The 16,255-nt window shown below is 43.7% G+C and overlaps 1 protein-coding gene across 1 annotated transcript; it reads right to left on the reverse strand.

Annotated features, from left to right (window-relative positions):
- Positions 1-454: 454 nt before the first annotated feature.
- ncoa4 (nuclear receptor coactivator 4) lies at positions 455-14,874 on the reverse strand. The gene is given in 15 exon segments (XM_054600014.1): positions 455-1,634; positions 1,715-1,807; positions 1,972-2,187; positions 2,371-2,639; positions 2,642-2,747; positions 2,749-2,846; positions 2,849-3,092; positions 4,237-4,359; positions 6,241-6,291; positions 6,499-6,628; positions 7,171-7,187; positions 8,408-8,461; positions 8,540-8,680; positions 10,981-11,104; positions 14,617-14,874. Coding segments are annotated over 15 exon segments (1,713 nt in total). The 5' UTR covers positions 14,658-14,874; the 3' UTR covers positions 455-1,628.
- Between the last annotated feature and the right edge of the window lie 1,381 nt (positions 14,875-16,255).

Here is a 16,255-nt window from a genome sequence, read left to right on the forward strand (position 1 = left end):
AGTCTGATGGTGGCACCTTGATGGTAGCCTGTCATCAGTGTGTGAATGGGTGAATGATATGTAACATACTACTGACTGTAAGTCGCTTTGGAGAAAAGCCTCTGCTAAATGACTCTAATGTCATGTTACTGTGTATCAGTGTCCTCCTGCTGGTGGGTGTGGCTTCACCAGAAGTTTATCAGTGTGTGTGTGTGTGTGTGTGTGTATCAGACACATTTTACGCAGCAGACCGGGAGCCTCAAATAATATAAAACACTGGAAACTTTCATAATAAAATCTCTTCAGTCAAAGTTAAACTTTCAGAATAAAATCCCTTCAGTCAAAGTTAAACTGGAAACTTTCAGAATAAAATCACTTCAGTCAAAGTTAAACTGGAAACTTTCAGAATAAAATCCCTTCAGTCAAAGTTAAACTGGAAACTTTCAGCAAAAACAGAGTGATGTCACAGACAGAGTGATGATGTCAGCATGTTTTATTATTGTATAGAATCACAGCTCTGACATTATATATATTAGCCCCGCCCCCCAAACATTGTCAGAGCTTCAATAAAAAGCACCAATCACTGCTGACTGCAGAGTCATGTGACCTGACATACTGCAGGTAACTTGATTCTGTAGATTTCATAAACCTGCTTTGTGCCCTGAACTGAGTCTTCCAGGTGGTGTCATGACATGTGACGAACTCCACCTATCAAACCGGGGTCTGCCTGCAAGACTCAACTCAGGGTATAAAATACAGATTAAAAAAGGCAAGGAGCTTTTAATTTGAAAGATCAAAGATGTAAGGTTTCCTTAACACATTTACTTGATTGGGTTTTAAAATAATAATAATAATAATAATTAAACTTGCCTGAACTGAATTGATAAACAGCAAAAAAGCATCAATTAATAAATCAATCAAAAAGCTAATAAACGTATTGATAGATGGCTCATCTCGTCATGAAAGAGAGGCCGGGTAAACTGATTTTTAGTTATTACTATTTAATCCATGAAAAGAGAGAACACTACTGAGCATGTGCAGAACACAGCATCGGTCATGTGATGCAGCCTGGACAGGAAGTAGAGTTCAGCAGTTCCACCGGTAACAAGAGAAGAAGAAAAGGAACATTCCACCCGTTAAATTAAGAAGTTAGTTAAAGAAGGTTCATTTAAAATAACGAAGGTTAGCCCTGCCCCTCTCAGGCCCCGCCCCCTCTCCTGTCAGGATCAGTTGGTACAATGTATTGTGGGAAATTTTTAAGATCCACTGATGAAGACTCATGAGCCGAAGTGTCTGAACGTTTCATCAATTAAAAGAAGAAAAAAACCATCAAAACTGTCGACCAAATAACAAATCAACAATGAATATAGAAAGTCACGCAATGGATTATGAAAATGATCAGAAGCTCTGAATCACAGGAAACAAAGAAAAACATGAGAAGAAGAAATAAAAGATCAAAGACTGGAAGCTGCATCAAGTCTCACTGAGGGGTCCTTTAACACGGAAGGATCTGGATCCTGATTGGAGGAGAGCTCAGTGTGCTGATGTCACAGGAAAGAAGGCGGAGCCGTGGTTACATTGTTGCAGTCGTGTTCGCTGATCAGCGTTAAAGTGACTCCAAGAGAGAAGAAGAAGAAGAATCATCATCATCACATCTGCAAGAAAAACAGAGACTGTTAAAGGAACAGTACACCACAAACTGACTGATGTTAAAGGGACAGTGAAGGTAAGTCACCTGTTCAGGAGCTTTGTGCAGCCACTTGTCTTTGTCTCCGCCCAGCTTCATACAGGAGAACAGGTCACAGACTGACGGCAGCGCCAGACGCTCCTGACAGGAAACGAGCACAGAGGAACTATTTCAATACAGTGAAGTCAACAACTTCCCCACATCACACAGACTCCGTTAACCCACTGCTGTCATGACACGTCTGTACTGGTACCAGTGGTCTGCGCTGGTCTCTGCAGGTCTGCACTAGTCTGAGGTCCTGTTACCTGAGCCTGACTCCTCTTCTTCAGCAGCCATTTGTCCTCCTCTGCTGCCGGAGGGGCCAGCTGTCCTGGGAGGACCCAGAGACCTGGATCCAGAGGGCGTTGGAACGGAGACGAGCTGTGCTCCTCCCTGCTGGCCTTCTCCTCCTCAAGAGACCCCCAACCAGAGAGGGGGGAGGTGCTGGGGGGGTGGAGCCAGGCCTCCAGGATGGCCTGAACCTGAGGAAACACAAGCAACTTTGACAGACTGTCCTCACGGTTTACTGTTGCTTTAAAGACCTGATCGATCAATCAATAACGACAATAATTGGTTATTTTAGAAGAAAAGGATGTTGATTGATGGATGAAAGAAGGAATAAATGGTTTCACAATGAAAGTTACTAAATCAAGATAAAATGTCACCTTCTGTTCCTGCTCTCTGTGGTGCCGGGTGGGCGGGGCTTCCTTGGTGGTGGACGGGGCTTCCTCAGTAGTGGGCGGGGCTTGATTGGATCGAGGGACCCCGTTTTTGTCCCGTCCATCCTGTCTGAGCAGCCAGAGGCTCAGCGCTTCTCTCCCACAGTTCTCCTCACAGACGCAATCGGAGAAGGAGGCGCAGACCTCGTTGGCCCTGCAGGTCTGCTGGACCGGCACCACCTGCTGAAGCCACCCCTCCAGGGCCACCGCAGGGGGGCAGGGGAGGTGGGGGAGGCGGGCGGGGTCTTCAGGCACTTAAGCTGGCCCAGGTTCTCGATCTCCAAGGCCTTGGTGGTCTGGCAGCAAGAGGAGCAGTCGGCGGGGGCGGCTCGACCCCATCAGCCAATCACCTGAAGACCAGCCGCCCTCGAACGGCTTCATCACCCGCTTCCACCGCTCGGCGTCTGACGTGGTCTCCATGGCAGCCGTGGGGGGGTGATGAGCCAGTCGCTCAGCAGCTCCTCCTCCTCCTCCTCCTCCTCCTCCTCCTCGGGAGACACGGTGAACTCTGATTCGTCGATCTTCTCAATGGAGAAGGAGGAGCTGCAGCTGCTGTGGGTGCGCTCCCTGCTGACGGTGTTCTGGTCCTGGTGGAGCCACGCCTCCAGGTCCCGGAGCTGACCCCAGGCCTGCAGGAAGTCCACCGAGTCCAGGACGGGACAGGAAGTCTGACACAAACACACAGGAAGTCAGTGAAAACTCAGCAATAATCACTTCCTCTACTTTGGGTTCATTCCTGTCAATGACATCAGGAGTCACATTACTATTATTATTGCCTGTACTATTACGCTTATTGACTTGCTTCTACCCTGGAGTCTTTGTGCTTTCTCGCCTCGCAGGCTTCTATAAATCGTGGCTGTACCTGGACCGTGGATGTGCATCCTGCTACGGCCCTGCTGACACCGACTGCTACCACCATTATTATTACTAGTCACATTACTATTACTATTACCTGTACCATTAAGCATTTTAGCTTTACTTCCACCCTGAAGCCCTTTTGCTTTCTCGCTCTGCAGGTTTCCATGAATCGTTGTGGTACCTGGACCGTAGTCGTGCCTCCTGCTGTGAGCCGACTGACACCCACTGCTACTTCCATTATTATTATTAGTCACATTACTATCCCTATTTTCATAACTATAATTCTACTGTAATAATTGCTGCTGTTATTATAAGTAGTCTTATTATATGAATCATTTATGTCATATACATTGAATGTGTTGTATCTCTGTTATGCTGTTCATTCTGTACACATGACATCTATTGACTTCTGTCCATCCTGGGAGAAGGATCCCTCCTCTGTCGTTCTCCCAGAGGTTTCTTCCTTTTTTCTCCCTGTTAAAGGGTTTTTTTTTAGGGGAGTTTTTCCTGTGCCGATGTGAGGGAAGGACAGAGGAGGTGAGGGAAGGACAGAGGGAAGGACAGAGGAGGTGAGGGAAGGACAGAGGATGTGAGGGAAGGACAGAGGGTGAGGGAAGGACAGAGGATGTGAGGGAAGGACAGAGGAGGTGAGGGAAGGACAGAGGATGTCGCATGTGTACAGATTGTAAAGCCCTCTGAGGCAAATTTGTAATTTGTGATTCTGGGCTATACAAAATAAACTGAATTGAATTGAATTGAATGAGTCAGGTTTCATGTTTACAGTGAAAAACGAGGCGGATTGATTTCAGATTATTTTTTACTCAATGTTTCTATGAATGAAGCTTCCTGTTAAAGAGACGGATTCAGACGTTCAAATAAAGACTCACGAATAAAGTAAAAGAAAAAAAGACTTCAGAGATGTGTGTGTCTGTCTGTGTCCCTCGTCTCTCTCACCTTCCCGTCCTTGTGTGCCATCAGCCAATCCTGAGGGTTCTTGCTGGCCTGGTAGCCAATAGGAGCGTTGCTTGATGGAGGAGTTCCCATCAGCCAGATGCTCAGAGATCCGTCCTCCATCTTCTGATCAGAGAAACAACACGTCACCTTCTTCAAAACATGTCTGTTTCAGGCATGTGTCATAACGATGTCATAACGATGTCATAATGTTATACTGATGTTATAATGATGTTATACTGATGTTATATGTTATACTGATGTTATAATTATGTTATATGTTATACTGATGTTATACTGATGTTATACTTATATTGATGATGTTATATGTTTATACTGATGTTATAATGATGTTATATATGTTATACTGATGTTTATATCTTATATTGATGTTATAATATGTTATACTGATGTTATAATATCTTATATTGATGTTATAATATGTTATACTGATGTTATACTGATGTTATATGTTATACTGATGTTATAATATGTTATACTGATGTTATGTTATCCTGATGTTATCATAATGTTATACTGATGTTTATATGTTAATATGTTATACTGATGTTATAATAGGCTGCACGGTGGTGTAGTAATATGTTATAGCACTGTTATGCCTCACAGCATAGTTATACTGATGTTATAATAGGCTGCCGGTGGTGTAGTGGTTAGCAATTCCCGGGCCAGACAACCTTCTGTGTGGAGTTTGCATGTTCTGTCAGCGTGGGTTCTCTCCGGGTTCTCCGGCTTCCTCCCACAGTCCAAAGACATGCAGCTTAGGTTAATTGATGACTCTAAATTGCCCGTAGGTGTGAATGTGAGCGTGAATGGTTGTCTGTCTCTATATGTCAGCCCTGTGATAGGCTGGAGACCTGTGTGAACCCTGCCTTCACCCATTGACAGCTGAGATCGGCTCCAGCACCCCCGCGACCCTTAACTGGATAAGCAGTTACGGAAGATGGATGGATGGATGTTATAATATGTTATAATATGTTATACTGATGTTATATGTTAATAATAGGCGCCAAGATTCAGTCAAAAGTTATTGTCCTGATATTACAATCTCTGATATATTGTGATCTAATCAGACTAACGGTTTATGAAAGTGTTTTATGTCAGCGGTAAAGTTGAATCCTGCGTTCACTACTTGATTGGGTCAAAGCAGTCATGACGCGTCCTTCTCTGATTGGTCACGCCTCTATCACATGACCCTTCACCTGAAGAAACCAGTCAGTCAGGTCTGCCAGTGATTCATCTGAACATGAACAACAGATTGCAGGCGTTGCTGACCTTGTTGTCTCTACTAGCAGCTGTTGAGCCATTAAATTCTGCATTTTATAATTCTACTAATAACGACATGAGGAGGAAGCAGCTGTTATTGGAGCCATTATGGAACAGTGGTCCAGCGGCGTTATCAGACCCACGGAGCAGACGTCTGATGTCATGTTTTTGAGTCTTTGAGGAGGACGATGGACACAAAACTTCACTTTTCTTATTAATGCTTTTTTTCTTCTGCAGAACTATTGTAAAGTTCACACAGAAACTGTAGAGGAACAAAAGCATAAATGTTCTCCAGAACGACAGAGACTTCATCCTCCAGCAGAGCTACGAGGGAGACCAGACAATGAAACCGAGAGGAAACGAGGGAGAGACTTGTGTTGGTCAAATGTATTGATCCATTTTGGTAAACTTGGATTTGTTAGTGTTCATTTTAAAATAATTTGGTTCTGTGTGCGAGATTTTTGTATTTTTGTCCACTAACTTTGTCTGTTTGAGTTCATAGAGGAAGATTATAGAAGAACTTTGACCTGTTATTATTAAAGAGTAGTATATTACTCTGTCGCATGCCCGTCAATAGTCATGTGAGATTTGTTTTCAGGCGTGTTCGTGTGGACAGAAATCATTTCTAAAACGATGCTGGACGGAGATGGTTTCTGTTTTTCCACAAAAACATATCGGTCTTTAACAGGTGAGTTTCTCCGTCCACCTGCTCGGTGCAGTTACCTGTTTCTTGGCAGCAACTGGACCGCTCTGCGAGGACACGCCCTCCACCAGCTGCAAACAGGAAGTACAGAGAACACCTGATCATCATCACCTCCACAGACACAACACCTGTGTGCACCTCTATACTTGGTACAAGGCTGTGTGTGTGTGTGTGTGTGTGTGTGTGTGTGTGTGTGTGTGTGTGTGTGTGTGTGTGTGTGTGTGTGTGTGTGTGTGTGTGTGTGTGTGTGTGTGTGTGTGTGTGTGTGTGTGTGTTACCTGAGCCGTGATGCTGCCGAACGAGGTGATGGCGTTCCTCAGAGAGCGAGTGTCGGCATGGAAACTCATCTCAGGTGTTTCCTCAGGTGTCAGACTCAGAGAGGACAACCTGCACACACAGGATGATGATCATCATCATCATCATCATCACCATCACCATCACCATCATTCTGTTAATCAACTAATTGATTCACGGTTGCAGCTTCAGATGGGACCGGTTTACGACTAAATCTACAGGTTTGCTTTCTCCTATTAATAATAATATTCAGGGGTGCAAACTCATCAGGGATGAAAAAGGTGACAAGGATCCGAACCCCTAGGGGAATATATATTTTTAAATATATATATATATTCATATGCTTCAATGTTATACATACACAGTGGGTTATTTGACCCAAATATGTTCACGTGCAAAGTAAACAACAATCAATTGTTTATGTTGACAACAACTCATGTTCTACATATATATATATATATATATATATTCATATGCTTCAATGTTATTGGAATGTTATTATGTTATTATTAAATGGAAGAGTTCAATTTGCATGAAATGATAGCTAGTTATCTAACATCTCTGATGTTATAGTCTCTGCGATTTAACTCATGAAATTATAATGGGAAAAGGTAGAAACCCTCAGGGTGCTGTCAATGTGCAAGCTGCCAATTTAATGGTGATTTAAGCTCCTCTATTGGGTTTTTATATATATATTATATATATATATATATATATATCTATATATAGCTACTCTATTGGGTTTATATATTTGTAAATCTGACTCTGAAAGAGTCAGTGCCTCACCAGCCACGAACCTCACCGCAGGTCACTACATACACAGTGGGTTATTTGACCCAAATATGTTCATGTGCAAAGTAAACAACAATCAATTGTTGATGTTGACAACAACTCATGTTCTACAGACACACCATATAATTCATATCAGCATGTTAACGTTATATGTAACTTATTAGCAGCTAAACTCCGGACCAAACTCCGCTGACGGCCGTGTCTTTTATATAAATGTACATTTTTCGGCGTTTTTCGCTTAGATTTTTCAAAAGTTACCGAGAAATAGACACTGTACTATCCGATAACACCGTTATTGTAACCAGCAATAATGGTTGATGTGATTTGCGAGGCGTCTGTCAGCCAACTGTCTAACATTAGCACGTTAGCCTACGTTAGACGTTCTTGCAGCGTACCAACGTCACACGTTACCGTCAATGCTATCTTAAAAAGGCTGCTCGAAACCAACGGTTTTTGAAAATGTCTTCACCCGAAAGACATGTCTAGTAATACACCTGTCTATTACGTCACCTGTAATACACCTGTCTATTACGGCATCGAGCAGCTACCTTCCATTTCGAACAGACCCGAAGACTCGGAAAAAAAGCTTGCGTGTCATGATGACATGGGTTGGCCAAACAAACAAGCTTGAAAAAAATATTAGATTCATGACAGCTTGCCTTCGCAGATTACTTGGAGGACCCCCCCCCAAATTTTTTATTGCAGATCTACGCGAATCACACAAATGACCTATTTTGGATCAAAAACGGCGAATTTCGCCGAAAGGTGACGAGTTTGCACCTGTGAATATTAATATTATTATTCATAATAATTATAAAAATACTTATAACTATTCTAATAATTATTTATATGATTTTAATATCAATTCACTCGTGGCTCAATGAAATAAAAAACTTGGTTCTTGGTTCATGTTCAGCAGGTTCACAAACACAGAGTCCCTGTCTGTCTCTCAGCAGGTTTACGGGGACGTGGACGTGGACGTGGACGTCCTCACACAAACACAGAGTCCCTGTCTGTCTCTCAGCACGGGGACGTGGGCAGCTGTCTGTCAGCAGTCCTCACACAAACACTGGTTGCTCTCCAGGCAGTTCAGCTGGTTGCTCTGCTGTTGGAGTTCTGGAGCTGATGGACGATCACGTCAAACTGTCCTCTGAGCTGGAAGACAAACACCCAGTAAACACCAGTGAAACCAGCAGTAGAGAGCAGTAGAAACCAGTAGAGACCAGTACCTACCCAGTGCAGACGGTGGAGCTGCTGCTGCAGCGTCTCAGTCTTCAGGAGCTCCAGCTGTTGGATTTGTTCCAGCAGCCAAACTTCTCTGCAGCGAAGAGCCTCCTGCTGACGACTCACACTGCTCTGAAGCTCCGCCCTCACCTGGGGGGAGACAGGGTGAGACAGGGTTAGACAGGGGGAGACAGGGTGAGACAGGGTGAGACAGGGGGAGACAGGGGGAGACAGGGTGAGACAGGGGGAGTGAGACAGGGGGGAGACAGGGGAGACAGGGTTAGACAGGGTTAGACAGGGGGAGACAGGGTGAGACAGGGTGAGACAGGGTTAGACAGGGGGGAGTGAGACAGGGGTGAGACAGGGGTGAGACAGGGTGAGACAGGGTTAGACAGGGGGAGGTGAGACAGGGTGAGACAGGGTGAGACAGGGTTAGACAGGGTTGAGACAGGGGTGAGACAGGGGTGAGACAGGGTGAGACAGGGTTAGACAGGGTGAGACAGGGTTAGACAGGGTTAGACAGGGTGAGACAGGGGTGAGACAGGGGTGAGACAGGGGTGAGACAGGGGGAGACAGGGGGAGACAGGGTGAGACAGGGGGAGACAGGGTGAGACAGACAGGGTGAGACAGGGGGGGAGACAGGGTGAGGGGGAGACAGGGGGAGACAGAGGGGAGACAGGGTGAGACAGGTGAGACAGGGGGAGACAGGGTGAGACAGGGTGAGACAGGGGGAGACAGGGGGAGACAGGGTGAGGGTGAGACAGGGGTGAGGGGGAGACAGGGTTAGACAGGGGGAGACAGGGTTAGACAGGGGGAGACAGGGGGAGACAGGGTGAGACAGACAGGGTGAGACAGGGGGAGACAGGGTTAGACAGGGGGAGACAGGGGGAGACAGGGTAGACAGGGGGAGACAGGGTTAGACAGGGTGAGACAGACAAGGGTGAGACAGGGGAGACAGGGTGAGACAGGGTGAGACAGGGGGAGACAGGGTGAGACAGGGGGAGACACAGGGTGTCCTCCTGTCTCACATTGACACTCTACTAACATCATGTGATCAAAACCATCTAGGACTTGGTTCTGGTCCTATCGACCAATCATCTCACAGAGCTTCATCATGGAGGCAGATTACCTGGAGACGAGTACAGTAGAGTCCACTAGAGTACGGCAGAGTCCTGTAGAGTCACACAGTAGAGTCCACTAGAGTACAGAGTCCAGTAGACTACAGTAGAGTCCACTAGAGTACGGCAGTAGAGTCCACTAGAGTACAGTAGAGTCCACTAGAGTACAGTAGAGTCCAGTAGACTACAGTAGAGTCCACTAGAGTCCACGGCAGAGTCCTGTAGAGTCCACTAGAGTACAGTAGAGTCCACTAGAGTACAGTAGAGTCCAGTAGACTACAGTAGAGTCCACTAGAGTACGGCAGAGTCCAGTAGAGTCCACTAGAGTCCAGTAGAGTCCACTAGAGTACGGCAGAGTCCAGTAGAGTCCACTAGAGTACAGTAGAGTCCACTAGAGTACAGTAGAGTCCACTAGAGTCCACTAGAGTACAGTAGAGTCCACTAGAGTACAGTAGAGTCCCAGTAGAGTCCAGTAGAGTCCACTAGAGTCCAGTAGAGTCCACTAGAGTCCAGTAGAGTCCACTAGACTACAGTAGAGTCCACTAGAGTACGGCAGAGTCCAGTAGAGTCCACTAGAGTACAGTAGAGTCCACTAGAGTACAGTAGAGTCCACTAGAGTCCACTAGACTACAGTAGAGTCCACTAGAGTACGAGTCCAGTAGAGTCACTAGAGTACAGTAGAGTCCACTAGAGTACGGCAGAGTCCAGTAGAGTCCACTAGAGTACGGCAGAGTCCAGTAGAGTCCAGTAGAGTACGGCAGAGTCCAGTAGATGAAGCGGTTCTCAGACTGTCGGTGAAATGAACTCAACTGTTTCTCTCCACTCTTTTATACGGTGACTCTAGCGCGCGCACACACACGAGTAAGTAACATGACCTAACCTGTCGATGATTAATTGAGCCTGGGTTACCACGGCAACCGCAGGTGAAGGACTGAACAAAATAGCTTACTGTGTTTTTCAGACACACACACACACACACACACACACACACACACACACACACACACACACACACACACACACACACACACACACACACACACACACACACACACACACACACACACACACACACACACACACACACACACACACACACACACACCTAGGGTACTAGTGGCTAGGGTACTAATAGACCAGAGCATAAAGCAGCTTTGGGGTGGGGCTACCTTGTGATTGACAGGTCTGTTGGAGGAGGAGGAAGAAGACGAAGAGGAAGAAGAGGAGAGGAGGATGAAGAAGGAGGATGAAGAGAAGGAGGAGGAAGAAGGAGGAGGATGAAGAGAAGGAGGATGAGGAGGAGGAAGAAGAGGAGGAGGATGAAGGACTGACCTCTCTGCTGTTCTCTCTCAGCTGCTGCTCGGCCTTCATCACGGCAGTGATGGCGTCCTCCAGCTGCTCCCGGGCCAGCCGGCTCTGCTTCAGCCCGCCGGACGCTGCCGCCTCCGCCGCCATCCTGGACAGGAAACAGGAAACAGACAGCGTCAAAATAAAAGCCTTCCAGCTGGATGTGTCCTGAGGTCAGAAGGTCAGCTGGACGTTGAGCGTACCAGTGATGTTTGTGACGTTCAGGTTCCTGTCTAGAGGAACCGAACCTTTAATGGATGAAACCGGCTCATGTTCTCACCTTCTGAGTCCACACAGGTGAGTCCTCACAACACAGGTGAGTCCTCACAACACAGTTGAGTCCTCACAACACAGGAGAGTCCTCACAACACAGGAGAGTCCTCACAACACAGGAGAGTCCTCACAACACAGGAGAGTCCTCACAACACAGGTGAGTCCTCACAACACAGGAGAGTCCTCACAACACAGGAGAGTCCTCACACCACACAGGAGAGTCCTCACCACACAGGAGACACAACACAGGTGAGTCCTCACCACACAGGCGAGTCCTCACAACACAGGTGAGTCCTCACAACACAGGAGAGTCCTCACAACACAGGTGAGTCCTCACCACACAGGTGAGTCCTCACCACACAGGCGAGTCCTCCAGGTGAGTCCTCACCACACAGGTCCTCACAACACAGTCCTCACCACACAGGAGAGTCCTCACACACACAGGAGTCCTCACAACACAGGCGAGTCCTCACAACACAGGAGAGTCCTCACAACACAACACAGGCGAGTCCGGACAGAAGGAGGATTTACAGTGATCCTATTTGTTCAAGTGTTTCTTCTGCTCAGCGTGGCGGACTCAGCTGACTAGATCAGTGTTTGGTGCATTCTGCTCTGTGATTGGTCAGAAGGCTCACCATGTTCCACTGGGATTAAACCAGTAACACCACTAACTATTTTCAGACTCAGCTGGACAACAGTCCTCCTGATGTATACGTGACTCACTCCTGCAGAGACAAACAAGTACTTCAAGAATATTACATTACATTACATTACAGTCATTTACCCCACTCCTGGTATCCGTTTTGTCAGGTTACACAACCAGCTCTGCTCCCAGCAGACCACATGACACATGACAATAAAAACACTGTGCAATAATAGTTAATATAGTTTTTTTTTCTGTCTGTAAATATTATATTTCAGTTATTGTGTTTTTATTGCTTATTTATAATACTTGTTTTTTATTTTTATTTTTTCATTTTTATTTTTCATTTTATCTTGTCTTTCTTTACTATGTCTCTTGTGTGCACTTTACTCTACGCTGCTATAAGCCTGCAAATTTCCCCGCTGCGGGACTAATAAAGGATTATCTTATCTTATCTTATCTTATTTAGCAGACGCTTTTTATCCAAATACTACATACTGAATACTACACAGTACAGTACTACACGGAGAGACACTAAGACAAGAATACTATGTATTTAATTATTAAGATGTTTATGTTTAGATTTGTGACAAACACAGTGGAGTACTTCCAAACACAGTGGAGTACTTCCAAACACAGAGGAGTACTTCCAAACACAGTGGAGTACTTCCAAACACAGTGGAGTACTTCCAAACACAGTGGAGTACTTCCAAACACAGAGGAGTACTTCCAAACACAGTGGAGTACTTCCAAACACAGAGGAGTACTTCCAAACACAGTGGAGTACTTCCAAACACAGAGGAGTACTTCCAAACACAGAGGAGTACTTCCAAACACAGTGGAGTACTTCCAAACACAGTGGAGTACTTCCAAACACAGTGGAGTACTTCCAAACACAGAGGAGTACTTCCAAACACAGAGGAGTACTTCCAAACACAGTGGAGTACTTCCAAACACAGAGGAGTACTTCCAAACACAGAGGAGTACTTCCAAACACAGTGGAGTACTTCCAAACACAGTGGAGTACTTCCAAACACAGAGGAGTACTTCCAAACACAGAGGAGTACTTCCAAACACAGAGGAGTACTTTTACTTGATCGACCATTTTAAATTCCAGCCAATCACACTTTGTGTTGCCATGGAAGCGCTCTGATATGAACCGATCAGTGGGCGTGACCTCAGGGCGCGGCGCTGCTTCACTATCAGCTGTAAACAGCTGACTGGCAGACAGGCAAACAGTCAGTCAGCTGATAGGAACGAGGCCTTCCCCCTGTGGAAAACACCACCGTGACCTTTGACCTTCAGACTTTGCTGTGTTTACCGGCTGAAGGTCCTCAACCCTCCAGACTCCTGAGACTTATCGGCTCATTAAACTCGTCCAGATTACAGTTACCATAGTTTCTATCTAGTCATGTTTGTGTACTTGTATGTATATCTCTAGTCATATGTTTGTGTACTTGTACGTATATCTCTAGTCACATGTTCCCATGTCTGCTGTCCTTGTTTCACATTTCTGTGTAAGTTGAGTTGACTTCCTGTTCTGTGCTCACAGGTTCAGAGTCACTCTTTACTAGAAAACGTTCACCTGTTTAATGCACAGTTCTAAAGATTCATCTAGTACTAAAGATATTATAGTTCATCTAGTACTAAAGATATCATAGTTCATCTAGTACTAAAGATATTATAGTTCATCTAGTACTAAAGATATTATAGTTCATCTAGTACTAAAGATATCATAGTTCATCTAGTACTAAAGATATTATCTAGTACTAAAGATATTATAGTTCATCTAGTACTAAAGATATTATAGTTCATCATCTAAAGATATTATAGTTACTAAAGATATTATAGTTCATCTAGTACTAAAGATATCATAGTTCATCTAGTACTAAAGATATCATAGTTCATCTAGTACTAAAGATATTATAGTTCATCTAGTACTAAAGATATCATAGTTCATCTAGTACTAAAGATATTATAGTTCATCTAGTACTAAAGATATCATAGTTCATCTAGTACTAAAGATATTATAGTTCATCTAGTACTAAAGATATTATAGTTCATCTAGTACTAAAGATATCATAGTTCATCAGTGATATTCTTTGTCTGGTGTCACACACATCATCCACAGGATCAATAACACACCTGAACCTCCAACATCTCCTCCATGTGAAGATTAGTACTGAAGTACTTGTACTGTCCTGGAGTACATGAGTACATGTATGTGGTGTTTCTACGTCTGACAGACACGTTCATAGCTTCTCAAAGATCCTCATGATGTTATGATGGAAACACACATGAACACATGAACACATACTGTTACACACATGAACATATGAACATGAACACAAACTGTTACACACATGAACATGAACACATGAACATGAACACATACTGTTACACACATGAACATGAACATATGAACACGAACACATGAACATGAACACATGCTGTTACATCATACTCTGGATATCTCACTACAGCAGTGTTGTTGCTAACTAGCTAACAGCTAACTGTTAGCTAGTTAGAGCTAACAGTTAGCTCTAACTAGCTAACAGTTAGCTGTTAGCTAGCTAACAGTTAGCTCTAACTAGCTAACAGTTAGCTCTAACTAGCTAACTGTTAGCTCTAACTAGCTGACAGTTAGCTCTAACTAGCTAGCAGTTAGCTCGGGGCTAGCAGCTAGCAGCTAGCAGGTCACTCACCGGCTGCCTCTGCTCTGGACTCTGGACCTGGTGGATGTCATGATACTCCCGAGGTTCAGAGGACTAGGGGACTAGTTAGACTAGTTAGGAGGACTAGTTAGACCCGGGGACTAGTTCGACTAGGTAGGTAAACTAGGTAGACTAGTTAGGTGGACTAGGTAGACCCGGTGGACTCGGTGTTCCGCTCCGGCTGCGGCCCAATGACACGAACACGTCAAGGAAACATCAGATATACAGGGAAACGAAAACACATACAGACTCTCGCGAGAGCGGAGAGCAACATCCCGTGAGATCCCGTGAGATCCCGTTATTCAGACAAGGAGCGAGGCCGCCCTCTGCTGGTGACGCGACCAATCTGCAGGCATCGATCATATAAAGATTAGAACATGAGAACATCCTGTTAATACATAGAACAGAACACACAGTTACACACAATATGGAACCCTACGAGGGACAAATACACATTATTTATGTGTACTCAAGAGCACGCCCGAACAATAACTATCTATTATAAACTACAGCATGTGTTCACATATATCTATTATAAACTACAGCATGTGTTCACATATAACTATTATAAACTACAGCATGTGTTCACATATATCTATTATAAACTACAGCATGTGTTATATCTATTATAAACTACAGCATGTGTTCACATATATCTATTATAAACTACAGCATGTGTTCACATATATACTATTATAAACTACAGCATGTGTTCACATATAACTATTATAAACTACAGCATGTGTTCACATATAACTATTATAAACTACAGCATGTGTTCACATATATGTGTTCTATCTATTATAAACTACAGCATGTGTTCACTATTATATATGTGTTCACTATCTATTATAAACTACAGCATGTGTTCACATATATCTATTATAAACTACAGCATGTGTTCACATATATCTATTATAAACTACAGCATGTGTTCACATATATCTATTATAAATACAGCATGTGTTCACATATATCTATTATAAACTACAGCATGTGTTCACATATATATCTATTATAAACTACAGCATGTGTTCACATATATCTATCTATTATAAACTACAGCATGTGTTCACATATAACTATTATAAACTACAGCATGTGTTCACATATATCTATTATAAACTACAGCATGTGTTCACATATATCTATTATAAACTACAGCATGTGTTCACATATATCTATTATAAACTACAGCATGTGTTCACATATATCTATTATAAACTACAGCATGTGTTCACATATAACTATTATAAACTACAGCATGTGTTCACATATATCTATTATAAACTACAGCATGTGTTCACATATATATCTATTATAAACTACAGCATGTGTTCACACTATTATAAACTACAGCATGTGTTCATATCTATTATAAACTACAGCATGTGTTCACATATAACTATTATAAACTACAGCATGTGTTCACATATATCTATTATAAACTACAGCATGTGTTCACTATTATAAACTACAGCATGTGTTCACATATATCTATTATAAACTACAGCATGTGTTCACATATAACTATCTATTATAAACTACAGCATGTGTTCACATATAACTATTATAAACTACAGCATGTGTTCACATATAACTATTATAAACTACAGCATGTGTTCACATA

The sequence above is a fragment of the Anoplopoma fimbria genome, chromosome 6 (genome assembly GCF_027596085.1).
Source record: "Anoplopoma fimbria isolate UVic2021 breed Golden Eagle Sablefish chromosome 6, Afim_UVic_2022, whole genome shotgun sequence".
Lineage (NCBI taxonomy): Eukaryota > Metazoa > Chordata > Actinopteri > Perciformes > Anoplopomatidae > Anoplopoma > Anoplopoma fimbria.